At 51.3% G+C, this 24,139-nt stretch overlaps 3 protein-coding genes across 6 annotated transcripts; 2 read left to right on the top strand and 1 right to left on the bottom strand.

The window, feature by feature from the left end:
* Nucleotides 1-6: 6 nt before the first annotated feature.
* Nucleotides 7-10,508, bottom strand: PALB2 (partner and localizer of BRCA2). 4 transcript variants are annotated; one of them, XM_075058680.1, is made up of 13 exons: nucleotides 10,390-10,463; nucleotides 10,244-10,303; nucleotides 10,064-10,145; nucleotides 7,761-9,680; nucleotides 6,186-6,994; nucleotides 5,475-5,558; nucleotides 4,160-4,321; nucleotides 3,622-3,707; nucleotides 3,179-3,340; nucleotides 2,891-3,007; nucleotides 2,433-2,520; nucleotides 1,261-1,409; nucleotides 7-446 (listed from the first exon to the last, which is right to left on the bottom strand). In XM_075058680.1, exons 1-13 carry the CDS (start codon nucleotides 10,441-10,443, stop codon nucleotides 215-217), a joined length of 4,005 nt encoding a protein of 1,334 aa, XP_074914781.1. In that variant the 5' UTR covers nucleotides 10,444-10,463; the 3' UTR covers nucleotides 7-214. The 4 variants fall into 4 exon arrangements, with proteins under 4 accessions (XP_074914781.1, XP_074914782.1, XP_074914783.1 ...); XM_075058681.1 differs by lacking the exon at nucleotides 10,064-10,145 and having other exon boundaries at nucleotides 10,390-10,508; XM_075058682.1 differs by lacking the exon at nucleotides 10,064-10,145 and having other exon boundaries at nucleotides 7,761-8,792; nucleotides 10,390-10,508.
* A 72-nt stretch (nucleotides 10,509-10,580) lies between these two features.
* On the top strand, nucleotides 10,581-16,892 carry DCTN5 (dynactin subunit 5). Its single transcript, XM_075058688.1, has 7 exons — nucleotides 10,581-10,664; nucleotides 10,781-10,849; nucleotides 11,311-11,429; nucleotides 11,897-12,008; nucleotides 12,642-12,744; nucleotides 13,504-13,595; nucleotides 16,507-16,892. Exons 1-7 carry the CDS (start codon nucleotides 10,617-10,619, stop codon nucleotides 16,525-16,527), a joined length of 564 nt encoding a protein of 187 aa, XP_074914789.1. The 5' UTR covers nucleotides 10,581-10,616; the 3' UTR covers nucleotides 16,528-16,892.
* Nucleotides 16,893-18,132: 1,240 nt separating this feature from the next.
* On the top strand, nucleotides 18,133-24,016 carry PLK1 (polo like kinase 1). Its single transcript, XM_075058687.1, has 10 exons — nucleotides 18,133-18,851; nucleotides 18,942-19,110; nucleotides 19,216-19,360; nucleotides 19,835-19,928; nucleotides 20,469-20,688; nucleotides 20,994-21,152; nucleotides 21,347-21,424; nucleotides 21,927-22,081; nucleotides 22,536-22,718; nucleotides 23,146-24,016. The coding sequence occupies exons 1-10, from the start codon at nucleotides 18,456-18,458 to the stop codon at nucleotides 23,350-23,352; spliced, it is 1,806 nt and encodes a 601-aa protein (XP_074914788.1). The 5' UTR covers nucleotides 18,133-18,455; the 3' UTR covers nucleotides 23,353-24,016.
* The last annotated feature ends 123 nt before the right edge of the window (nucleotides 24,017-24,139 follow it).

Raw genomic sequence — 24,139 nt, 5'->3', positions numbered from 1 at the left:
CCCCGCGGCGGCAGCAGGCACGGAGCCGTTCCGAAGGCAAAAGGTTTAATGGCATCGCACACCCCGGGGCGCCCGGGGACCGGCCCGAGCGCACCCACAGCCCCGGGCACCCCCTCACCCGCAGGCTCACCCTCCCCGGCGGCAGCTGAAGCGCCGGGCCCCGCCGGTGGTGGGGGTCCTCGCCGCCTCCCCCCCCCCACCCCAAAGTTCTCCGTCAAGCCGCTCCTGGCTGGGGCTGCCGGTACCGGTAGAGGCAGACCGTCCCGTCCCGCTGCCCGGCCAGCAGGCAGGCGCCGGTGGTGGCCCAGCGGGCCAGCGCCCAGCTCCCGGCCGGCGGGGGGGGCAGCAGGGCCGTGCACCGCCCCAGGAGCAGGTCCCACACCGCCACGGCTCCCGATGTCAGCACGGCTGCGGCCGAAGCGTCCTTCACGTCACCCTCCAGGTACCTAAGGTCGTAGACAGAGGGGTCACGACGCTGCGGTTTCTTCATGGCAACGCTATCGCGCCATTTTTCAAAAATACCCAGCTTTTAATGTAGCAAAGCGGTGAGCAGATTTAAGCCAACAGGTGAACGTTACGTGTTGTGTTTTCAGCGAGCCCGAGAAGGAAGGATGTCGAGACAATCCTCCCTCAGTCTCAGAACGTACTTGAAAACGGTTCAGTAAGCCAAGACCTCAGTCGGCTAACACCCATGCACGCTGGATGCATGGCGATGGGTGTCAGAGCATGGTGGGGCCGAGTCCTAAACGGCTTACGCTTCAAAATGCAAGACGTAGGAAGGGAAAGGTCATCTGACTGCAAACAGCCGCTTAAGACAAATAAACCTAGCACAGCGCTCTTTAACAGCACAGAGGCTCAGAATGTCTCATTTGCAGACGTTTTCCCAGGGGGTTTTTGCGCGATGAACCCAGTTACAGCATTCCCACAATTGCTTTGCAGGGGGAGAAAGACAAAAGCGTAAGCACGCAGAAGATCAACGCTCCCGTTTGTCAGCGGAGCCCCTTGCCGGGCGGTGAGGCCGGGAGCTCAGAGGTCAGCGCGCAGCCGGGCGCAGGATATGGGCAGGAAACAGCCAACACCCTCGCCCCATTCCAGCCTAGGTACAGGGCAAACGGCAGCGACAGACGCAGCCTCCTTATCACCCGCAAGATGGCAAATGGATCCTTGCCAGCAGGCTGCTCCGCTTGTTAAGCGATTCCTCCCCCAAAACCACCTCGAAGGAGTCGTAAAGCCAGCACACAGAGTCCCCGAGGTACTTGCCTTCCAGCATGCCCAGGTGGGAGGGAGGAGAACACCACTCCCGTGCTCCTGGCTGTTTTGGGGTTGAACGCTATCACACGGAACGCGGGGTTTCCACAGGACTCGCTCTCTTTGGCATGTGGATGACTTAAAACAACAAACAGAAGGCCCTGATACACAGAGGAAAAATACATCACTAAAAACAACAGCACAAGGGGAAAAGAAACCAGAGAATTTTCCAAAAATTAATTGCTACATTCTCTCTATAATCAAAGCCCCACAGACAGTGATGCGTTATTTTTACTGGATAAAATGGAAATGGTTTACTTTCCTTATCAAATTAGATAAAAACCAAAGCAGCTGCTGACTGATAAGGGCTGACGCAATACAGCAGAATGACAGCTCAGTGACCCAATGGATTTATGCACTAATCTTTCTGTCTGAAAAAGCTAAACTTGCGGTAGGATGTGATGACATTTAAAGTAAAATTTCTGGACCTCATTTTAATCCCTAGGAGCTTAAAATTTAGCAAGAATTCCATGCAAACCAGCACAGCTGAAAATGGCGGTGCTGAGAACAGCCACAGGCCAGCATGAAATATGCTGGGATAGATATTCTGAGTCTAACTCAAGCCATCATTACCGGACAAGACGCTTTTGTCCCAAAAGGTTAAATGCTCACTGAAAACAATCAAATCCTTGATAAACCACAAAAATTCATTGGGAATCACAGCACAGGTGGAAGCAAGCAGGAAAGAATCATTAGTATGAATCTTGGTTTTAAACAGTTCATATCCTTGGGGATATATGTAAATAATAACCACTTCACATCGGTTTTCCAGCAACGGCAGCGTGCCATCACCATGCTGGCAGCTACCCACTTGTGAAATAGAAGAGACCAAGCACCAGCACTGGGCAACAGTACTGCTGCTTCCCACGTGCAAGATGCTGCTGCTTTGGAATGCACTTTGATGCATCACTCATTTTAATAGTACACTGCAGAAAGCCAAGAATCCGAGGTAGCCAGTGTGGCTTACTTCTCCTGGTTAACCTATTTTCCTTTGAAATATCTTCGGTGTGTCTAAACAGAGCTGATATTTCAGTCCACTCTAGAAACCCTAATCCTTTAGGTCCCCACCACAGTTAGTCAGTGCAGCCCATGCATAAACTGTGTGCCGTATTTCACATACGTACAGAGTCGGAATATGCTCGATGGCAGATGGAAGCTGGGTAGGAATAACCAACGTGCATCTTCTTCAGGAGCTGGCCTGTTTTCAGATTCCTGTGGTTGGTGAAAATACAAATTCTGACTGCGTTTCCATCCTCTATATGCTATTTTCTAATCATAGTTAACACCACCATGCAAGACGGACACAGTTTTCATTCCACATAAACCAAACTAAGACAAAAGGCCACAGGAAGAGATGTAATGAGTATGATGCAATGGCAAGTGGAATTATAGCAGCATAGTGCGTTCACTATCTATCCAGCTGTACAGAAGTTAAAGTGCCAGACTGCAGGCCCTTTGACAATTACCATTTCACAGGCAAATTGTGGCCAACCAACACCCCTATAGAACGTCTGCAGCTAGCTGTAACAGCCACCACATACACCCGCAAGCTACATCATTTAACTGCAAAGGAAACACTGACCAAACAACAATGCTGTTCACTGCAGTGGTGCCAAGCAAGGCATCTCTCATTCCTTCTACTTCAGCAAAAGCTAAAACGGTTTCTTCGGGGGGCATCAAAGTCTGTCCATCCTTGCTCCTGAACAGCAGATTAGCAAGTGAGAAAAGGCAGTCAAAATAGTAAGTATGTGTTCTGTACTCAGCACACCTCCAGAAAGAAGAGGAACCCAACGTTTTTCTATATCTGAGATGTTTCCTCACTTTTCTTCCATCTGCCACACTGAGACCACCCCAAAACCAGCAGACTCACCTTCGGGTCTCTGAAAGTGATACTATCTCCACTTGCTGCTCTTGCACAGTCCTGCTGCTGCTGACCAGCCTCCTATCTTTTAGCCCAAGAACAGCTTTTATATTTCCAGTTTTTACTAGTGATTGCTTGAATGAGTCATTCTCAGAAGAATAAAGCAAGAGCCTAAATGAAGAGAAAAGTACGCCTAATGACAGAAGGAAGCATAACTCAAAACATACCATAGCATATAAAAATAGGCACATGTTTAAACAGTCTACCACCTCTAGGGGCGAATAAGCAAGTCTTTATAGCTGATTTTTAGAAATCCCTTCCATATTTTCCAACTGTTAAAGCAACTGAGAAAGTGACACATTAGTAGAAGATCATTTCAACCACTACACAAGAGGAGAGTTAAGCTGCAGCTATTCAGGGTGCAAAGCGCTAGTAAGAAAAAAATACAACACCTTATTTCTCCAATCTCCAAATCTCCCAATGCTATACACACGAGATTACAGGTGTCCGGCAGAGGAACGATCTGTATTACAGGAATCTGGGACAGCAAAACAAGAAGTCAGTGTCACCCACAAATTCCCATTTTCTAGAGTGTTTCAAGTGAAACAATATGGAGCAGAACTAATTTTCAGATCCCTCTGAAGAAGCACACTTCAATGTTGAACTCTCTGCTGTTTACCTAACTAAACAATCCCTGTTGATATGAGACAAAAAGTGTCTCCAGGGAGCATAAGGGGAAAGAGCATAAGCCACCATTCAGTACACAAGTATCAAATTCCAGCAGATAACATGCGACCACACAAGCTACTGGCCTTCTCCATCAGCAGTGCAAATCACTCTCCTCTGTTGCCTGATGGAATGAAAAACTTACACCACCTAAAGAACTTACCTTGCCCCTAAGAATGCAAGCTCCTTGTATCTTGGGAACTAACATCTGGGACAAGAAAGAAAGTTGCCCTAAATTCTAGAAATAAGGATTGTTGTTCATACCTCTCCGAGCTGCCAAGTATAGACCTTTCCCCAGCAGTCAGATGCCAGCGGTTTCCACAGGGAGACGGAACTCTCACAAGCAGTCACCACGCACAGCTCTCTGCAGCCAGCTGCTTCCCACCACATGGTACTCACATCCACGGCACAGGAACTTGAAGAATCCTGTCCAAAACAAAACAGCGCTGGTTTTCTTCTGATAGACATGGTTATCTAACCTGGAGGCTCAGCCTGAGAAAAATGCTTGACATTCAGTGTGATGAGAATTTGAAGGCTAAAACTTAATGCTTACGAAGTTTAATTTTCATTAAAGTGCCACTAAGGCCCCAAGGTTTCACCCTCAGAGCAGGCTCACTTTCACACAAGTCACTTGTCATTTGAAATGACAGGGACCCAGCAGAGTCCAGAGCTGGAACAGGACTGGGAGTACCATGGCACAGCCACAACAAAGCCCCAAGTGCCACCTACCTGCAGTCATGCACTTACTTCCCTTGGCGCACAAATGGGAGACAAGACTTGCAGTAGCACAGACTAAGTTTAAAACTGAACAAAGCAAGGGCCTTCTCTTCTCCCTTGTAAAAAAGTTTTCAACTTCGGCCATGTTATTGTTGGCTGGTGATGCTAACCCCCCAGGCTTGCTTCTGGAGCAAAACTTTGCACTTTGGTTTGGAAAAGCTAGAGGTGATCCAGCCCCTAGCAAGTTCAATGGGCTTTCCCACAGATGTTGCTTCCATGCCTGCCAACCCTTCTCTACCCGCTGCGAGAGAGAGGACAGCGAAAGGCCCCCACTGCAGGGTGAAGAGCCCACGGCTCAGCTGTGCAAACAGTCCTGGGCAGATTTGCCTTGGTCATGGCATATGCAATCAAGGCTCCACTCCAGAAGGGTGTGAATATCAACACATTTATTTGGCAGTGCCGTAGTCCCCCACAAAATTTGCTCCTTACTGGGTTAGTTAGTGCCTGAAATGGAGACAGGAGGCCATGGGAGCCACAGAGCAGGCAACAGGGGTACAAGGGCTGAGATCATTTTACCTGGGGCTGAAGAAAAATGCAGCAGTTCTGTTTGTTAAGAAACTTCCATGTGTTTAGACATTCATTATTCAGAAACAAACACTGAAATCCTTTATCAGTCAAAAGGAGATATACAGCAATCTAACCTTTCAGCATGCCTTACCACAAGTGAAGACAGAACTGATCAAATTAGACAGCAATCTATTTTGTTCAACTAGCCGGTCCACATTTTTTATTGCATTTTTGTTAAACGTGGTATTAAAGAGCTGCTACTGACTCAGTAAACAATTATCTGATGTTATCCCACCTTTAGCTTTGATACAAGCTGCAAGCTCTCTTCTCTCAGGCCATCGAGCAATACTGGAGTCAGCTGTTCCGCTACATCTTTTTCCTGCACAAACAAGAAAAGAATGAGGAGGCTAATTCAACTTTGAAATGACATTCGGCACCTGCAAGAATGAGGCAGGAGCGTGAATTCACTCTGTGTGCCATTGCTGGAGAGCTATGGTAGGAGCACCTCTTTTTGTAGTTGCATGTCTTTGAAAAATGAGATCCCAGAGAGGTTATTTCCTGGTTTCAACTGAAAATTGTCTTTTACCACCACTTTGCATCTCTCAGCCTTCAGAGACAAGTCATTCTCTTAGTACCCGTCCCGCATGCGAGTCATTTAATCTCCTCTACCAAATCCTAGCTGACAATTTTCTGTAAGGTAGACCAACACTATGGGGGTGCCAGAAACTTTTTGTTCATACACACATTTCAAACATGCATCCTGCAATAAGCACTGAAACCCACATCTCCAGTTACATCAAGCAGAATTTTAAAGAATTTTCTCTTGAGGTCAAAAGACCTTTGGCAACAGATGAAAACCAAACATTTACTAAGTCAGCTAAAAGACAGCATGCAGGGCTAGCATGCAAAGAGGTCTTTCCCCTGAAGTCAGACGAGACTCTGGAAAAGGGGATTCACCCACAAAACCGCTGGCTTAGTACCCTTGGCAAAGAGGGCAGCTTGTTACCTGTTCAGGAGAAGCTCTGCAGGATCTCTGCTGTTTGCTCTCCAACTGCTGATGCTTCTCCAAGGCCACAGCCTCATTGGATTTATCAGGACCTCTTTCAGCTTCTAAGGGAAACATTGTACCTTGTTCCTCCTCTTTTCTAGCAGATCCTGCACCACAGCTGTCCAAGTGCAGTGGAATGGCAGAGTCTTTGCATTTCCCATCATCCACGAACTGGGCAGATGCTCCTTTGGAGGATTGCGGGCTCGCTTGCAAGGGAGGTACGGAAGGTGTGTTGGGGAAGACCTCGCTGCATACTGATGGTAAAACAGCTGGGGTTGCACCCACGACAGGGAAAACAGATGAGGAAATCAGAGATTCAGGCTGAGTGGGAGCACCAGCTAAGACAGTCCCCATGGGAGTAAATAGCAATTCATGGGTGTAAAGTTCCTTCTTGGAAGCTGGGCTTTCTACATGAGGTAACTTGGGCAATCCATTTTTGAAAGGCGAAATCAAATTACTTTCGAGACTTTTTTCTTCTGGATTCATTTGTGCATCTTGTGCATCCTCTGAAGCCACACCATCTCCAAACACACTAGGAACAAAAGCCTCCAAGTCATTCACAGGGGAAGATTCTAATTTCTCAAGTTTCAGTAGTCCAAATTCCTCATCGGGTAAGTGAAAGTCTCTGATACCCAGTCTGGGGGTCAGCCACTGGAGACTGCGGAAGGAGAAGGGAGAGCTGCAAGTATCGGTGTCCATAGCAGGGAGGCCAAGAGAAGCAGGACCCTCTGAACCCATTGGATAGCTACATCCTCTTTTGCTCTCATCTAGACAAACGAATACAAGAGAGAACATCACATCATAAAATAACCAGCAACTAGCCTTTTCAGAATCTCTCATCCAGAGTGCCACTCTAACCTATTTTCCAGGAAAAAAAAAAAAAAAAGAAAAAAAAAAGCAGCCATATCCATCTTAACACATGGAAGTGGCACTTTTCTGGAAAGACATTATACTCTGCAATTGCTCTGCATCAAGACTTCAGCTAAACTATCATTGCCAAAGACTGCCAGAATTAACTGAGTGCTTGGTCAGTTTGTTTTGTTTGGTTTTCTCCAAACACTTTCTCTTTTCACAATATTCACAGACCCTCAGACTGTAACGCTACTCTTTGTGTTTCACACTTGTCAGCATTAAAAAAAAAAAAAAAATCATTAATACACAGACTTAGTTGGAGAAACAGGTATACATCCATTTGATGGAAAATCAGGTCCAGTGTGCACAACATTTGCTCCAACAGCAAAGGCAGCTTAAGTTCTCGGCCCTGCTCCTCCAACCATGTACTGCTGTTCACTCCTGGTCACTGTGCTGAAGCAGAAGTTTCTGGAGTTGTTCAAGGAACATGGGCTCCACAATGATCTAAATTTAAAAAAAAATCTCTCTTATTTAAAAAAAAATAATAGTTAACCCATATCAGATTTTCTTGAATAAAAATTTACGGCAGGGCGTGAACAGCAGTGCATGCACTCACTGGAACATTTCCCTGCCTTCCTCTCAGAGTGTAGTATTGGGGAGTGCTTATATCTGATGAAGTACCTTTTGAGACTTGACTGGCTCTCTGTCTCGCTGAGGAACGCAGGGAGCGGCGTGGAGGGACATTAATCACTAGAAACTCCTCAGCCCTGCGGGCTCCTTGCACTTGCTGATCCTTAACATGCTCCACTGGATGTTTACCAGCCTCACGCACAGTTAAGTTGGCTTCCAGATCTCCTATACGGCTAGCAAAAGCTTCATTCCCTGGGTTCAGAGGATCGCTGTTCTGAAGAGGATTTTGAACCTGTTCTAACAGACTTTTATGGCATTTGCCAAGCACTTGGCTTCCACCAGGAGGAGGATCAGCACTCATTGGCTGTATAGCACCAGTCACTTCTGTCTCTCCAGATCCAAGAGCAGCAGCAGCAGACAACCTTCTCTCATCTGAAGATGATTTTTCAAGACTAGCCTCACAGTTTTCCTTTTCACTCTGACACTCATTTGACAGCAGACTACTGCTTTCCCTCGTTGTGACATCCGAACTCCCTGTAAGTTCCTGTGACACTTGATGCACAGGGGGTTTGCAGGTAGACTTTCTTCTTCCCTTTTGTTTCCTCTGTGATTGTCTCTGATCTCGCTTTGTGCTAGCAATGCTGTTTTGAGAAATTGATCCAAGGGAAGTGCTGCTACCACTGGATGCAGGAAGAGGTTTCTGAGGACTACTTGAATTTGCTGGATCATTTTCTGCACCAAGAAAAGGGAACGGCGTGACCCCTGACTCCAAATCATTTTCAACTCTTTCTTGGGAGGGCCGACCTGAATTTGCATCCTTCTGCTTGCACTTACTTCGCTGACCTTTCTTGCTTCTGCCCAGCTGGCTAAGAATTACAGCATCGAGGTCCACTTTCCTTTGACAATTAGACATGCGTCGAGTTGTCCTGACGTAGTATTCAACCGGAAAGAGAAGCCCTTCAACCACTGTGCAAGAGTTCAGTGTGCTTTCAGGAGTAGTCACCTTTTCTGGGTGAGAAAGTTTTGACTGAATTTCAAGCTGTTGATTCTCCAACAGTTCTTCAGCATTGCCCAGAGCAAGATCTGTAGGAAAGAGATTTAAGCTATTAGTGTCACTTTGATCTCCTTCGTGGCTTTTGCTGTCGTTAATTATATTGTTATTTCCGCCAGTGGGCAATACTTCATTTTCTGACATTAAATCCAAGAGCCTATGTAATTCTCCCTGATCTTCAGCCATATTCTCACCGTCCATTTGTTTTATTATACTGGAGGATTCTGTTCCTCCGTCACCACTGGTGTCCAGTAAAACAGAGTCACTGTTCCCTGAACACAGCCATGCAGGCTCACAGTTATCAGATGCGGCCACAGCACTTGGGGACTCAGGCTGCCAGACATCACTGCTGTCACTCTGTGCACACGGGAACAGCTCAGGCACTCCTGGAGGGACGCTGTCTCCAAGCATCTCTTGTACAACTCCTAATGCTGCATTGCGAGGAGTGGAACTGTTTTCTTCTCTCTGCACAAGCGCTGGTCTGGATGCTCTTTGAGTGTTTTCCTCAGTGTTCGAGAGGCCGCTTCGCCTGAAGACTGGTGACCGAAGTTCCTCTGTACTGGCAATTTGATTTTTCACCGCTTCATCGGCGTTGATTAGATAGACATCACGCACTGCTTCCCTCTCCTCAGACACCAGAGCCTTCGTCCGTCTCCTCAGCTTCATCAAGCTTCTGGAGGTTTGGGTTTTTTTCTCTGCAGGGGCAGGCCTAACAATTCCACAGCACAGGTTTTCCTGGCTAGCCTGTATGCTTTCTGCCTGTGAGCCATCCTGCAGGCTAACCTCATTGTTGGAGAATTCAGGAACGTGTTTAAATGTGACAGACGTTTTCTTCTCTGTGCTGAGATCAAAGCAGGTTTTAGCGTGTAACTGAGAGGTTTCATGTTTGTCAGCACTAGGAGATACGTTATCTCTAGAACCTGTGGGAAAAAACGTCATATGTGTAAAGGGCTCCCAGCAAAGCCCCGTCCAAGAAAAGCATCACACAATAAAACTGGACGATTTTGTTAAGAGAGGAAGAGCGGGATCTTACAGGTGGGATCAGGGAGCACTGTGGACCTGGGGAGGAGGAAAGGAGAGGACACGTTATCGCAGGTCACGGTTCAGCGGCGCTGGGGAGGCCCCGAGCGGCTGTGGGGGGGCCGGAGGACGTCGCAGCAGCCGCAGAGAGGGGACAGCAGAGCCGGGAGCGAGGCGCTCAGCAGATCTGGGGCCCGTCCCCGGGCCGCGGGGGCACAGAAGGGCGACGGGGGTAACCCCCCCCCCCCCTCCCCGAAGCGGGAAGCCGGCGGCCGGCTCCTACCTGCGGGGCTCCGCTCCCGCCGGTCTCCGTCCGCCGCCGTGCCCCGGCCGTGGCTCCTGGCTCGCTCGGCTCGCCGCGCCCGCTGCGGAGACAAGACCGGCGCCGGGCTGGGACCGGCCTCCCGCCACCCCCTCCCGCGCCCGGCCGGTGCCGGCTCCCCCTCCGGCCCGCTCCACTCACCCGCAGCCGGCTGACGGTCTCGCTGTACTCCCTCCGCAGCAGCGCCAGCTTCTCCCTCAGCTGCAAGACACAACGCACCGGGCTGGCACCGCCGCGCCGCCCCGGGCCTCGCTCCCTCCCTGCCTCGCTCCCTCCCGGCCCCGCACCTTCTCCTTCTCGGCGCCGCTGAGGGTCTCCCCGCCGCCCGCCGGACCCTCCATGGCGGCCGGACCCGCCGCCGCCGCCTCCCGCGGGAAGCGGGCGGTGCGTGGCCATGGCAACCGCGCCGCCATAGGCCGAGCCCGCGGCGGAAGCGCTTGGCTGGCGGGAGCGGGGAGGGAAGTGACGCGCCGGAAGTCGGGAGTGGCTGTGCGGAAGCGGCGTCGGCGGCGCCATGGAGCTGAGCGAGATGCTCTACAACAAGTCCGAGTACATCGAGACGGTGCGGGGCGGGGGGTCGGGGGCGGCTGAGGGGGTCGAGTCCGGCTCGCTGAGGCCCGGGGGTGTGGCGGCGGGGCGCGGGAGGCGGCCGCGGTGACCCGTCCCTTCTCCCCGCAGGCGTCCGGCAATAAGGTGAGCCGACAGTCCGTGCTGTGCGGCAGCCAGAACATCGTTCTCAACGGCAAGGTAGGCGGTGGGGAGGGAGGGGGCTGCGGTATTCCTCACGTCCGCCCCGGTACCTCGTTCCGCCCAGCAGCTCGGCCGAGCCTCGGGGTCCCTGTCACCACCGCAGCAGCACCCGCGCTGCGCTGCTACCCGCTGACAACCGCTGTCGGCCCGGCGGTACCGGAGCTCTATTCGGTACCAGAGCTCGACGTGCGAGCAGATCGTGATGTTTTTATCCGTGGGACAACGTCTTTCTGTTTGTGCTTAAGCCTCGCTTTGCGTGTTGGCTCACTCTGTGCAGCTCACTGGCACAATGGGAGCACAACTGGCGGTTCCAGGCTCCTGTGTGTTGTTCTCGCTTTTCTTTTGACTAAAGGAATCGTCTGTAATCGTGCTGGGGTGGCCTGACCTCTGCATGAGTCTGTATCGTAACTGGTAAGCCGGGTAGAAATTGGAGTTCATTTATTTCTCTTCTTCTCCAGACAATAGTTATGAACGACTGCATCATCCGTGGTGACCTGGCAAACGTGCGGGTTGGACGACATTGCGTGGTGAAAAGCCGCAGTGTCATTAGACCACCCTTCAAGAAGTTTAGTAAAGGGTAAGAGGTCCCCCTCCTTTAAGGAGACTGAGGCTAAAATCTACATACCTGAAAAAATATATTGGCTCGGATGAGATCTGTACTGAGAGGGCTGTGTTCTTTTTGCAGCAATTTGCAGAAATACATCCCTCTAAACCTGTCTTTTCCTCAAACTTTCAGCTTTGCCTTGAGGGTTAGCATTCCCTTCAGACAGTACTATGGGGAGGGCTGGGATATATTAAAATAGCTAAGGGAAGAACTTGTTTCACTTGTTCTTTGTTTATTCACAACACCTTCCTGTTGCTCATTTGGGCCATCCTTTAGAAAGACATGAGAAAGACCAGCTACTGTTCTATCTTCCTTAGCATCAAATCTACCTCTGGTAATCCAGCTGGAGACAGGAGACTCCACAGTGTGATTTTGGGTCTAACAGTGTTGCAGATTGGTCTGTCTATTGTACACCTGAGCAAATACCTCTCCTGTTGCAGGGTGGCTTTTTTCCCACTCCACATCGGTGATCACGTCTTCATAGAAGAGGACTGTGTTGTCAATGCAGCCCAAATTGGCTCCTATGTCCACATAGGCAAGAACTGTGTTATTGTGAGTGTCATTTCTCAGTCTTTTCTTTAAACTCCTGAGCGCTGTTGAGGCTTTGTAAAAACAGCGCAGAGGTATCTGCACAACTGGCTGGAGCAAGCATACTTAACACTGCGCTGTTCCTTTCTCTTCCTCTTCCTTCTCCACAGAAAGCGGTGCTTTCAGTTTTGCTTTTCTGAGGATAGTAGGTTCAGCTGACCACTGTTTGGAAAGTCCGTCACAACAATATTGTCCCTGTGGCTAATGGGACTGTCTGGGGAAGGCAGCCTTTCCACAAATAGAACTGGAATTATGCAAATAATACAAAATAGCCAATGTTACTGTTTCTGCGTTAGAGAAGGCCTTGCTACGTTACTGCATGACTCGGGTTTTAGGCTCCAGTTTGGACACTGACATGTGTTAGTATGCAGCTGCCCGTACACGTGTTAGTCGAGAGCAAATGGACTTTTTCCTCAAAAAAGAAAGAAGGTTAATTGCGTTGGGAAGAGCATTCAGTCAGGGTGAAGATTTATTCTTGTGATCCCTTATACAGGATGTGTTTTGAGCAGTTAAACTTGTTGAAGTTTAGGTTGCTTACCAGTAATAAGCAAAAGCATATCACGTATTAAGTATAACTTTACCTAATCTCTGTTTTAGGGTCGTAGATGCGTTTTGAAAGACTGCTGCAAAATCTTGGACAACACAGTACTGCCTCCTGAAACGGTAGTCCCACCTTTCACAGTCTTCTCGGGCTGCCCAGGTATGCTCCCTCTAACTTTACTTGCACAGAAGTGTGGATAACATGGATATTCTTACTTTAAAATGAGATTGCTATGACAAAGCTGCCTGTTAGCATTTAGCACCTAGAAGTAAAGGTATAGGGCACTTGGCGAACTGAAAAGTAACAACTTTAACTTGTGAAACTCGCTGCTTTAGTATATGCTAGGTAGGTGGTACACGTTTATTCGGAACAGTATTACTAGGATGCCATCTGTGGCCATCCTGTACAGTAAGTAACGCAGCTTTTCAGGCATCTAGAACCCAACAGGCATTGGGCTCTGGCAGAGGGAGCACTCCTCCTCCTCCTGTGGTTTCTGGTTGTGCAGGCATTTCAGTGGTTCAAACTGTAGGAAATCCACTTGCTCATTATTCATATGTTAATAGGGAGGGAGGTACATTAAACTGAGGTATATGAATGTTTAGTTCCCACCCGTTGACCTGGCTGGGCCGGAGATCTCATTGTACAAATTGCACACTCCGTCGTTTATCTTCTGATAGTGTTTTATGGGGAGCAGCGGAAGCTGTTACAGGACCCAGCTGCAGCAGTCTGTCTGACCACTGCCCCAGGGGGTACGATGGCAACGATCGTACTGTATTGCTCAACATGAGAGAAGAGCCCGTTGCTGTTCTATTAGTATTTACTTACAATTCAAAGTCACTGCTCTGAATGTTGAATATAAGCTTATTTCTGCTTTCTCCTGCAAGAACGCTGATGGTCGTACTCTTGTTCTTCTTCCAGGACTCTTCTCTGGGGAACTCCCAGAATGTACCCAGGAACTCATGATTGACGTTACAAAGAGCTATTACCAGAAGTTCTTGCCACTCACTCAGGTCTAGTAGCCTATTTACCCTGTTTCAGAGCAGTAAAGGCACGCAGGAGTATTCTGGGGGCAGGGAGAGGGATATTGTTCAGTGAGAGCAGGGCACGGTCCTCCGCTCTTCCTGAGCAGTTCCGTGAGCGTTCCTCAACACTAATGGTCTGGCCAAGCAGTCCCTCGTGAAAGCTGCTGTGTCATGTTGTTTAAACTTTGTATGCTCATCTGAATGTAATTCATTCCATGTTGTCTGAGTTGTGCCATTAAATGTTATGGAGCTAGGAAAGCTGATACAATTCCCTGAAGGGCAGCATCTCCTCATTGCAGCTAGGGAAGAAGGCAGAGTTGACAGCACATACTCTGCAGCCTAAGCCTGTCTTTCATGTCAGTTCTGTTCCTAACCCAAAGCAAGTGGGTTTACATTTGCTAAAAGCAATCTCCATCCTAGAACAGAAGTGCTGTGTGGCTGTTGTGTGTGTTACAGGCAGTTACTTACTAGGCTTCATTAGATCCAGTGCTTCCCTTTGGAAAAATATTTGCTGCTCTCCAGGCCTGCGTGTTGAGGTGGATGGCCTCTTCTTTTTCTCCCTGTGGACTGAGATTCTCTCCTATAGGAACAGGATATCATTCATCATCCTGGGATTGGCTTTAGGACTTTTGGCTGACATTGAAACCTATCTTTCTATGCCTTGCCTGGCAGGACGCTTCTTAGCCTTTAGCTCTTGAAGTAGACATTGGTACTATGCTCTCACCCGTCATGCAGGGTTAGCATTCTTGTGGCCAATGCATGTTCTGTTTCTTGAACATCGCAGACTTTAAAGAGCCAAAGAGCTTTGGAAAGAGGATTGCCATGTCAGTTACAGAATTCAGTGCAGGAGAAAGTGGGTAATTAAAAGCAGAAACTGGAGGTGGATGAGAGAATGCTGCAATTGTCCCCATTTATTACCTGGTGTGTATACTTGCAGAAAGCTCTTTGGTGCTTTTCTGCATTGTAAAACTTAAAAAGGAGATTCAGACTTCTTGTAAAGAGTGAACATTTCACTTTGGACATGTAATAGAGCAGGAATAATTCTTGCTGGGAGCAGGTCTGTGAAAGTTGGAGGCAGCTGACACTTGTGTGTACCTGACTCAGTACCAGACAACTGGCTAAAAGTGAACCTGCCCGCTCTGGTTGTGTTCTAATTAAAGCTTAGCATCGTCCTTCTCTAGCTTGTAAAACTGGGGCTCCTGCATGTTGTAGTGTAGCAGCTGGGGGCCAGGACGCATATTAGTTACCTGGTAGGTGTATGGCTGTGAGATCAGCAGCCCTGGAGCCTTCAGCTGTTCTGTATAATGCAAAGTACTGATACACCTTCAATAGCAAACAGCTGTGCAAGTACTAAAGAGTGTAGTAACTACTGCTAATCAAATGTAAAACCACTGACCGGTTTGGTTGTATTTTTACTGTACATAAATTAAAGACTCTTCAGTTGTTCAAGTGACTCAAGGTTGTGACTCCTCAAATCAAACTTGAGACTAGAGTGAGGTTTCTGCTGTGCCTGGGCACGCGAGCAGCAGTCTCTTGTTCTGTGACTATTACAGGCTGTTACTGACTATTACAGTGTCAACACATTAAAAAAGTGAAGTACAGTGTGAAACAGCTTCTTTCTGCCTCTGAGCTGATGACTTTCACCCACAAATGATTCCAGCATTACTGTTTTATAATAGCTCTGACACAGAGTGTCTTTGCTTCTATTCAGTCACCAGGGTGACTGTAAAATCCTCTCTTCAGCACTGAAATGTTAGGCACACCTATTTGGTAGAGCAGTAGCTCCGGTAGTGTTGCTTCACGCACTTGGAAACGGCCTACTTTTTGGGTCTAGCCATCCCAGATGGCATGACTCTGCTTTTGCACCTCTGTGAAACAGCAGGAGCTGGAGCCAGCTTCTCTTGGCAGGGAGCACAGCTGGGACAAGAAGATGAGATTCTGTCTTGAAGCTGCAACAGCGGGGCTGGTACTGCTGAGCTGTCTGGTGCAGTGGCTCAGTTAGGTCTGGTTTCAACAGAGGTGAAATGTTTTACTAGCAAGGCCAGATTCAGCAGGACTGTTGTACGACCTAGTCCCATACTGGCTGGAAATGCCTGTTCAATAGCAGCTGTGTTCCTCCAGCCTTCCTGAAGTGGGCATGGAGACAAGCGCAGAAGGAGGCTGTGTTCTTCCTGCGATTATATGTGGGTTCGGGGGGATGTCCATGTGGAAGGCCCAGGCTCATCACTTTTTCTACCTACATGAAAAAGTATTAAGTGTTCCTTGTGTTTGTACTACAGGCAGCTTCCCAGTTGACTTCAGTTTCCAAAAACATTTAGTTCCTGCTGTCCAGAATCTGACTAGCCCTTGCAGAAGCCATTTGCAGTGAGGGGCTATAGGAGGCCTCCCGGGTCACAAGACCTGGCAGGTTTGGGGATTCCTGCAAGATTTCCTGCAAGTCAGATGTTTAGGGGTTTACGCTGCCACTCTCAAGTACTCCTTTCCCCTGTTAACTTGCTGTTGGCTGTCTCTTGGAGCGTGGGAAGCCGAGCTGTGTTTGGTCAGGAGGGGGCTGTGTGTGCTGTGTTGCCATGGTGTCACTTCAAAGTTTCAACACCACACAGAACGTTTCACCGGGATCGCTTGATTAATGGCCGCAGTTGGGCAGCACGAAGCTAGGCTGCTGGCATGGGAGAGGGGTGGGAAGAGGCGGCTGCCAAATTAAGGGATGAGAGTTTGAGAGTGGGAATGGGACGGCAGCTGGAAGAGTCTGAGCGATCACTTGAGGAGCACAGCTGCAGTGCACGGAGGGGTGCATCACTGCACAGTTACTGGCGCGTTTCTTGGCCTACTCTTCCTTCTAGCAGGCTGAGCCGGCCCTTCTGCCTTAATTAAAACCTCTTTTATTGTCTCTGTTAAGGTGGCCTCTGCCAGGGTCTAAAACCAAGTCGCCACTGAAGATCTCAAACACCCAGCACTGTTAACATTCCTTAGATTTGGCCACTTTATCCTCCTGTCCTCTGAAGCATCCCTCTGACCTGGGCTCACCTCTACGCCTCTGCCAGCTCTGCAAAGATGGAGCGTCAGTAGGTTGCAGCGTGCTACTACAGCCCCGGGGAATTACACGTTTCTGATGGCGACATTCAGCCTAGTGCAGTGCAATAAAACATGACTTCCAAGGGAGGGCTTTGCTGCGTAGCCAAAGCGGAGCTGCAGGTGCGTGGGGAAGCGTGCCCCTCAGGGAGGGAAACCCCTTCTTTCAGGAATCTTGTACAAACAGTGATCACTTCAAACACCGAGTCGCTGTATTGCTTCATTGATCCTATGTGCTTTACTCCAGTTTGCTCTGAACCAAGGCTGCCCATGCTGCTTTTATTGCAGGGTAGTTGGAGTCCTGGGGAATGTACGCCTGCTCTTTCACCCCCTGTCTGCTGTCAGCTGCGAGAGGCGCTGACACTGATGGCTCTTTGGAGTCGCAGCTGCTCAGTGTAAGGAACGGCAAAGAGCCGCTGCCTGTGAGGGTCTGTGTGGGGACAAAGTCACTGAGTGGAGGCCATGTCTGCTTTGTGTGGAGCAGGATTTCCTGAGAATTTCCTGAGATTCCTGGGGGAATAACGGCTTAACTGTTGGCTGCAGTGATCTGCGGGGCTCACGGCTTGGTCCCATCTGCTGGACTCCCCGAGCCACTTTGGGGCAGTCAGTGGCTTGTGTCAGTAGTTAAAGGTTAGCTGGGCGTCATCTGCAGCACCCATGGGTCCAGCATGTTGCAAAAGCACGCAGGACCGTCTATTCTTTGTTAGCCAGGGCTGAAAGAAACAGCTTTCACTGATGGGGAAGGGGAGCCATACGAGGGAAAGTCGCTGGTTTCAGCAGGGTGGGACTGTGTGAGCCTGGAGGGAGAAAGCAGGCTTGCGGGCTGAGGTGCTGTGGCTGGTTTTTTGTGCAGCTTTTGGTTGTTTTCCCTTGGCGTTTGTTCTGCGCCAGCAGGCAGCAAGACCAGGTGAAGGGCTGAGAACCTCCGATGCGGTTACCTCTCTTGGCCTGTGGTGTCTGAGCGCGGGAGCAGCTTGGGGGGCCCCGGGGCTGTCGTGGGGTCAGCGGGAGAGCTGGTTAACGAGGTCGGGCACAGCCACACTCAACCGGCAAAGGTCACCCGAGGTGACACAGAGCCACCCGGAGTGGGTGGGATTCCACGGAACAAACGCCGGGCGAAGGACTGGGTTCTGGGGTACGTGTGGCGAGGCGTAGACGCTGCCAGCGCCCCAGGTTGGGACACGCGGCAGCCAGCGCAAGAGGGGAAGGCCCCAACTCCGACTCCCGGTTCCCCCCCCTAAAAATCCACCTCCTGTCCCGTGCCCGGGAACGCCGCCCGCCCACCCACGCACCCCCGTGGGCGCGGAGAAACGGGCGCAAGCGGAGCGGTGGTGGTGCCGGTCGGGGGACACCCCGCCCCCCCCCCCTCCCCGTGGAACGACCCCACGCGTGTCCCGCGGCCGCCCTCCTGCCGCGCGTGCCCGCAACCAACGGCCGCCGAAAGCACACGCGCCGTGCCCGCCCCGCCCCGGGGCGTGGCTTGCCCCGCCCAGCCCACCACGCTGACGGCGCTTGTCTCTTTAAGGGGAGGGGGGGGGGCGCTCCCATGGTGCCCCGCGGCGGGCGGCGTGGATTTTAAATCCTCTCGGCCAATGGGGAGCGGCCGCGGGCGCGTAACGCTCCGGGGCCGCGTTTGAATCGGGCAGCGCCTGCCCGCTCCTCCTGCCGCCGCCGCCCGCTCCTCCTGCCGCCGGCCGCTCCTCCCGCTCCTGCCTCACCCTGCCCCGGCCCGGCGCGGCTCCCGCTCCCCCAGCACCCGCGGCGGCCCGGCCCAGCATGAACGCGGCGGCCGGGAAGGCGGCGCGGCCGGCGGCCGCCCCGGGAGAACCGGCCCGGACGGTCGGTACGGCCTCGGCGGGCGCGGCGGCGGGCGGGAAGGAGGTACCGAAGGTGCTGGTGGACCCGCGGACACGGCGCAGCTTCGTGCGCGGGCGGTTCCTGGGGAAGGGCGGCTTCGCGCGGTGCTACGAGCTGGCGGAGGCGGAGAGCCGGGAGGTGTTCGCGGGGAAGGTGGTGCCCAAGTCGCTGCTGGTGAAGCCGCACCAGAAGGAGAAGATGTCCATGGAGATCGCCATCCACCGCAGCCTGGCCCACCGCCACGTCGTCGGCTTCCAGGGCTTCTTCGAGGACGCCGACTTCGTCTACGTCGTGCTGGAGCTCTGCCGCCGCAGGGTGAGGGGACGGGGGACGGGGGGGGGGCGGGAGGGGGGTGTCGGTGTCCCCCGGTGCTGACCGTCTCCCGGTACCGACCGTCCCCCGCAGTCGCTGCTGGAGCTGCACAAGCGGCGGAAGGCGCTGAGCGAGCCCGAGGTGCGGTACTACCTGCGCCAGACCATCCTGGGCTGCCAGTACCTGCACAGCCACCGCGTCATCCACCGGGACCTCAAGCTGGGCAACCTCTTCCTCAGCGACGACATGGAGGTGAAGATCGGTAGGTGCCCGTGATGTGATGCCCCGCCAGCTCCCCCGTGGTGGGGACCCCAGCCCTGGGGACCGGCCATCCGGGGCGTCTCCAGTCATTCCCCGTCTTTTCCAGGGGACTTTGGCCTGGCCACCAAAGTGGAGTACGATGGCGAGCGCAAGAAGACCCTCTGTGGGACCCCCAACTACATCGCCCCGGAGGTGCTGGGCAAGAAGGGGCACAGCTTCGAGGTGGACATCTGGTCCATCGGCTGCATCATGTGAGTCAAAACGCCTCTCGCGCGGCTGTGGGGCCGGGCGGTCCCTGTGGTCCTGGTCTCGTTGGGCCCTCTGGGTTTTGGTGTGAGCCAAAGCTTTGGGCGTGCGGTCTCCTGAGTGCCTGTCCTGGCTGAGCCCCGCTGCCGGCCAGCACATGACCTTCCACTGTCCTCTGCACACGCTGGCCCCTCTGTGTCTGCATCTGTTATGCATCATGGCTGTCTCAAGGCGTTTCCTAAAAGCCCATGCTTCCCAACTGGAACTTTCTCCAGAGGGTACTAGATCCCAGCTTCCCTTTTCAGGGGGCAGGAACCACGCACGGTACGTGTAGCTGCCCGCACTGCTGCGTGTCTGATGCCAAGCATGTTTCCTCTGCCAGGAAAGTCCCAAGGTGTGCTTAGGATGGGGTCACTCCTGCACACAAGTCTCAGAGTCACTTTTGCAAAACTGACACCCTTTTCTCTCTAAACATGCAGGTACACTCTGCTGGTGGGGAAACCGCCTTTTGAAACTTCTTGTCTAAAAGAAACATACATCCGAATCAAGAAGAATGAGTATACTATTCCCAAGGTATGGCACTTCCCATGGGTGGACCCGTTCACCCCGCAGCAGTTCTTGGTCAGCATTCTGCTGCACCATCCTGTTTCTGGCACTTAATGGGCTCTCACATAATGGTGGAATGGCTCTTACGGTGGAGTGCTAGGAAGGGCATGTCTCAGTCAGTGGTGGAGTGAACCTGTAGGGCCAACTTCCTCCTGAAGACCCAGCAGCTCCTCTGTAATCCAGCAAAAATCCCAGCTGGGCAGTGGGCACATGGAGTTCAATGGACACGCTCAAGTCCAAGAGGTCTGGGCCAGGTGCCCAGCTCATCCCGCTGCTGTTGATTCGGTCTTGCTAAAGTCAGTTGACTTTAGGCCTTGCATGCTATTAGGAGACAGCCCTCCATACCTGCCCAATTCTGTTTCCCCAGGCTTGCATCCCACTTGCCTGATGCGGTGCAGGAGCTCTGCTCCAAGCAGAACTTCCCCTGGGTTGTATATCCAATGCATTTGCTGCCAGTGTGCGTTGTCCCCTGACCCTTTTCTGTGAACTCTGTCTGTCTCCTCTTAGCACATCAACCCCATAGCTGCTAACCTCATCCAGAAGATGCTGAGGTCCGACCCCGCCACACGCCCAACTATCGATGAGTTGCTGAATGACGAGTTCTTCACATCGGGATACATCCCCAGCCGCTTGCCCACCAGCTGTCTCACCGTTGCACCTAGATTTTCAATTGCTCCCAGTGGACTTGAACTGAACGGGCGAAAGCCACTGACTGCACTCAACAAAGGTAAGTGCAAGTGTCTGGAGGTGAGACTGGACTGCCTGGCCTCCAGCAACATCCAGAACCATCAGTGGGGAATGTGACGATCCTTCACCTCTTCACGCAATTCTTATGAGAACCTGGATTATTTTGTGAGTGAGAGAGAGGGCTCCTTGCTCTTTGCCCAGAACCAAAGCAGGGAGGAAGTGCCAGCACTAGCTTTAGCTATATGGTATATAGTGTGTTTCCTATAGCTAGGGCAGAATGTAAATCTGGTGCCTTTAGAAACCTGCTCCCTGGTCATGCCTCCACGCTCTTCTTTCCTGGCCCAGGACCAGACAATCCTGCACTAGAGAACTTGCCCGAAAAGGAAGATGTAGCAGCGCTGCGGGAGCTGGGAGATGCTGTTGACTGTCACTTAGCTGACATGTTACAGCAGCTGACTGCAGTCAACTCGGCCAAGCCCTCCGAGAGAGTGCCAGTGAGACAAGGTGAGTCTGGGGGTGATCCCACAGGCACCAGCCTTCTGGGATAACTTGCTTCTCTGTCACTCTGATGCTGTTGTCTGAAGCGAGAGGCCAGCTGACCTCGATTTCAAACTGGATGGCTGAGAAGCCTTTTGGCCTTGCTGGGGCGTACAGGATGTGGTGAAGTGTCTTCTAACAAGCTCCTTTCCTCTTTGCAGAAGAAGCTGAAGACCCAGCCTGCATTCCTATCTTCTGGGTTAGCAAATGGGTGGATTACTCGGATAAATACGGTCTAGGTAAATAATATGGGGGCAATACTTTAGCCTTTTCTAGTTTCTGAAGAGGCTGGGGGAAGCGTTGATTTGGTGATTGCATAGGTCTGGTTCTTTAGTCACAGTATTCCAAGGTGTGTGTGTGTCCTTGAGACCACCACCAGGAACATTACCAAATACCCGGTGAACCCAGAGTAGTGGTCACTGAACATCAGCCCTGGCCACTTTAAGGTGGAAAATGGCTACCTGCTGCATAAGATGGCTGCCCTTGCTCTGCAGTGAGCACACGTACCCACTGTGGGAGTTAAAGCTGCTTCTGCAGCAGGTGTTGCAACAAGGGAGGATGACAAATCTAGAGGAGGAAAAGTGCTGCCCAGACCTCCACAAAGAGGAGACTCTTTAGACCTGGTAGGGACTTGGTGGGGTGGCTGTCAGGTAACCCCTAGATACAGCCTTCTGCCTTTGTATTTCACACAACCAGAGGTCCCTTGTATTTGAAGGTCTAATGGGCTCCCTTTTGGACTAGGTTACCAGCTGTGTGACAACAGTGTTGGAGTTCTCTTCAATGACTCCACTCGCCTTATTATGTACAATGATGGGGACAGCTTGCAGTACATCGAGCAAAACGGCACCGAGTCCTACTTCACTGTGAGATCCTACTCCTCTGCCTTGAACAAGAAGGTCAGTTCTGGGGACAGGAGCCCTTGCTGGGGGGTGGCTACCCCCGGTGAGACTTCTGCCGGCTTTGTTGGCAGGGTGGGTTTCAGGGAGAAACATCTGTAACTTGGAATCACTGGCATTCTGCAGGCTTCCTCTTGGCTGGTAAAACATGGCCCCAAGGACAGACACTAGCAGCTCTGTTTATTTCTAGTTGCTATCTGAGGCTTATTTACAAGCAGCTTCATAGAAATAAGTGCTCACAAGATTTGCATGTACCAAAGTGTTCAGCAAAGTGAGTCTCAAGTATCCCAGACTGAGTTAACTTTGAATACGAGAATTTGCACGAGTTTGTGCAGTGACACCTCAAGCTCTGAAATGTGTAGAGAGGCTCTGTGACTGTGATAGCAGCCCCCGCCCTCCCCAAATAGTAGGGGTCATCCTCAGCCTGCCTGCTCACAGCCTTTCCTATCTGCAGATAACACTATTGAAATACTTCCGCAACTACATGAGTGAGCACTTGCTGAAGGCGGGTGCTAACATCACGCCGCGGGAAGGAGACGAACTGGCCCGTTTACCTTATCTCTGCACGTGGTTCCGGACCCGCAGCGCCATCATCCTGCACCTCAGCAATGGCACTGTGCAGATCAACTTCTTCCAGGTGAGGCTGCTGCTCTGCGTCTTCCAGGGCTGTAGCTCCAGCTGCTGCAAGAGCCCTGACATGCACGGTGCTAGGTGCAAGGCAGCAGGAGGGTATAACCTCAGCTGAAGCTGTGGCCAGTGAATGGAGCACTGGGAGGCTCCTGACTCCCCTTGCTGGTACATAAGCCACCCAGACATTCCTCGCTTGCGAAGGGGCTGTGTCCTTTAGCAGGAGGTAGACTGCTGCACAGTCTTGAGCTGGCTGGCCGGATCAATTTGTTTCCCTTTGCTGCAATCTATGAACAAATGCTGCAGCATGCTGCTTTCTCAGTATGCTTCTGGGTGCAGCTGGGATGCCCCAACTACTGCCGAGATGGTTCATCCTGAGAAAATGTAGTCCCCAAGGAGCAGAGTGCTGAGGGTGATGGTGTGTTCTCTCCCCACAGGACCACACCAAAGTCATCTTGTGCCCTCTCATGGCTGCTGTCACATACATAGATGAGAAACGGGACTTCCGCACGTACAAGCTGAGCCTCATTGAGGAACACGGATGCTGCAAGGAGCTGGCCAGCCGGCTCCGCTATGCTCGCACCATGGTGGAGAAGCTCCTCAGTTCAAAGTCTGGCTCAGCCCGTGTGAAACCCTCTGCTTAGACCTTGTTCTTGATGGACTCAACATCTGTGCCAAACTGTCCCAGCTGTGGATGGGGAGGTCTAGTAGCACCCCTGCTTGCACTGTAACCTCCCATCACACAGCTGGGCTCCCACTCCTGGGTATGGTCTAGTTGCCACAAGGAAGCCCCTGATGCTGTGGGAACAGCGTTGTTCACTCGTGACTGGTACCCAAAGGTTTCTTGCTCCCCACTCCTAATGGAAAGTCTATTTTTTAATTGCATACCTAGTCTTTTTTTCTAACTTCTCAAAGCCAAAAGTTTGACTTGAAAACCAATCCTCTTGTTTGAGGCTCCTGGGCCCTCTCTTGAGAGAACAAAGCATGGGGAGAGCAGAACTATCATGTAAGTTATTTGTACATGTCTGTGCTGATGCTCTAGGCTTTTGTTTCCTCTTGTAGAAATTCAGGTAAGATATTTAACGTGCCCAGGGTGAGACTGAGCAATCAGCCTTTTAATACTGAAATTAATCTACGTGAAACATACACTTTTGTATATTGCATAACTTGATTAAAGATTGTTCGCTGCAGCGTCCAGCCTGTTGTGGTTCCCTTTGGCTTGCTGTGAGGGAGGGAGCAGCGCTTTGCCTCTGGTTTCCCCTCCAACCAAGAGCTGTTCTCTTCACGAGCTCGATGCTCTCTGCTTGACTGCCCTTACTAACAGCCCCTGGCTGAGCTGAGCCGTGGCGTTACTCCTGGCTCAGCTCTACTTCTTAACACAGAGCAATAGGGAAAGAGTGGCAGATTGTGATAGGAAATAGGAAGAGGGTT

The sequence above is a fragment of the Buteo buteo genome, chromosome 27 (genome assembly GCF_964188355.1).
Source record: "Buteo buteo chromosome 27, bButBut1.hap1.1, whole genome shotgun sequence".
NCBI classification, from domain to species: Eukaryota; Metazoa; Chordata; class Aves; order Accipitriformes; family Accipitridae; genus Buteo; species Buteo buteo.
Note: the sequence above shows the minus strand (reverse complement) of the source record. Positions and strands in the feature narration are given on the sequence as shown.

What these genes read in the sequence shown, in the direction of transcription:
- PLK1 (XM_075058687.1), top strand. Translation starts at nt 18,456, where the DNA reads ATGAACGCGGCGGCCGGGAAGGCGGCGCGGCCGGCGGCCGCCCCGGGA. An exon ending in GAGAGTGCCAGTGAGACAAG is followed by an intron (nt 21,153 to 21,346) that starts GTGAGTCTGGGG and finishes TCCTCTTTGCAG; the next exon opens with AAGAAGCTGAAGACCCAGCC. An exon ending in CTCGGATAAATACGGTCTAG is followed by an intron (nt 21,425 to 21,926) that starts GTAAATAATATG and finishes CTTTTGGACTAG; the next exon opens with GTTACCAGCTGTGTGACAAC.
- DCTN5 (XM_075058688.1), top strand. Translation starts at nt 10,617, where the DNA reads ATGGAGCTGAGCGAGATGCTCTACAACAAGTCCGAGTACATCGAGACG. An exon ending in TAGGCAAGAACTGTGTTATT is followed by an intron (nt 12,009 to 12,641) that starts GTGAGTGTCATT and finishes TCTCTGTTTTAG; the next exon opens with GGTCGTAGATGCGTTTTGAA. An exon ending in AGTCTTCTCGGGCTGCCCAG is followed by an intron (nt 12,745 to 13,503) that starts GTATGCTCCCTC and finishes TTCTTCTTCCAG; the next exon opens with GACTCTTCTCTGGGGAACTC.
- PALB2 (XM_075058680.1), bottom strand. Translation starts at nt 10,443, where the DNA reads ATGGAGGGTCCGGCGGGCGGCGGGGAGACCCTCAGCGGCGCCGAGAAG. An exon ending in GCAGAGCTTCTCCTGAACAG is followed by an intron (nt 5,559 to 6,185) that starts GTAACAAGCTGC and finishes TTGTTTGTGCAG; the next exon opens with GAAAAAGATGTAGCGGAACA. An exon ending in ATCGAGCATATTCCGACTCT is followed by an intron (nt 1,410 to 2,432) that starts GTACGTATGTGA and finishes TCTGTGTATCAG; the next exon opens with GGCCTTCTGTTTGTTGTTTT.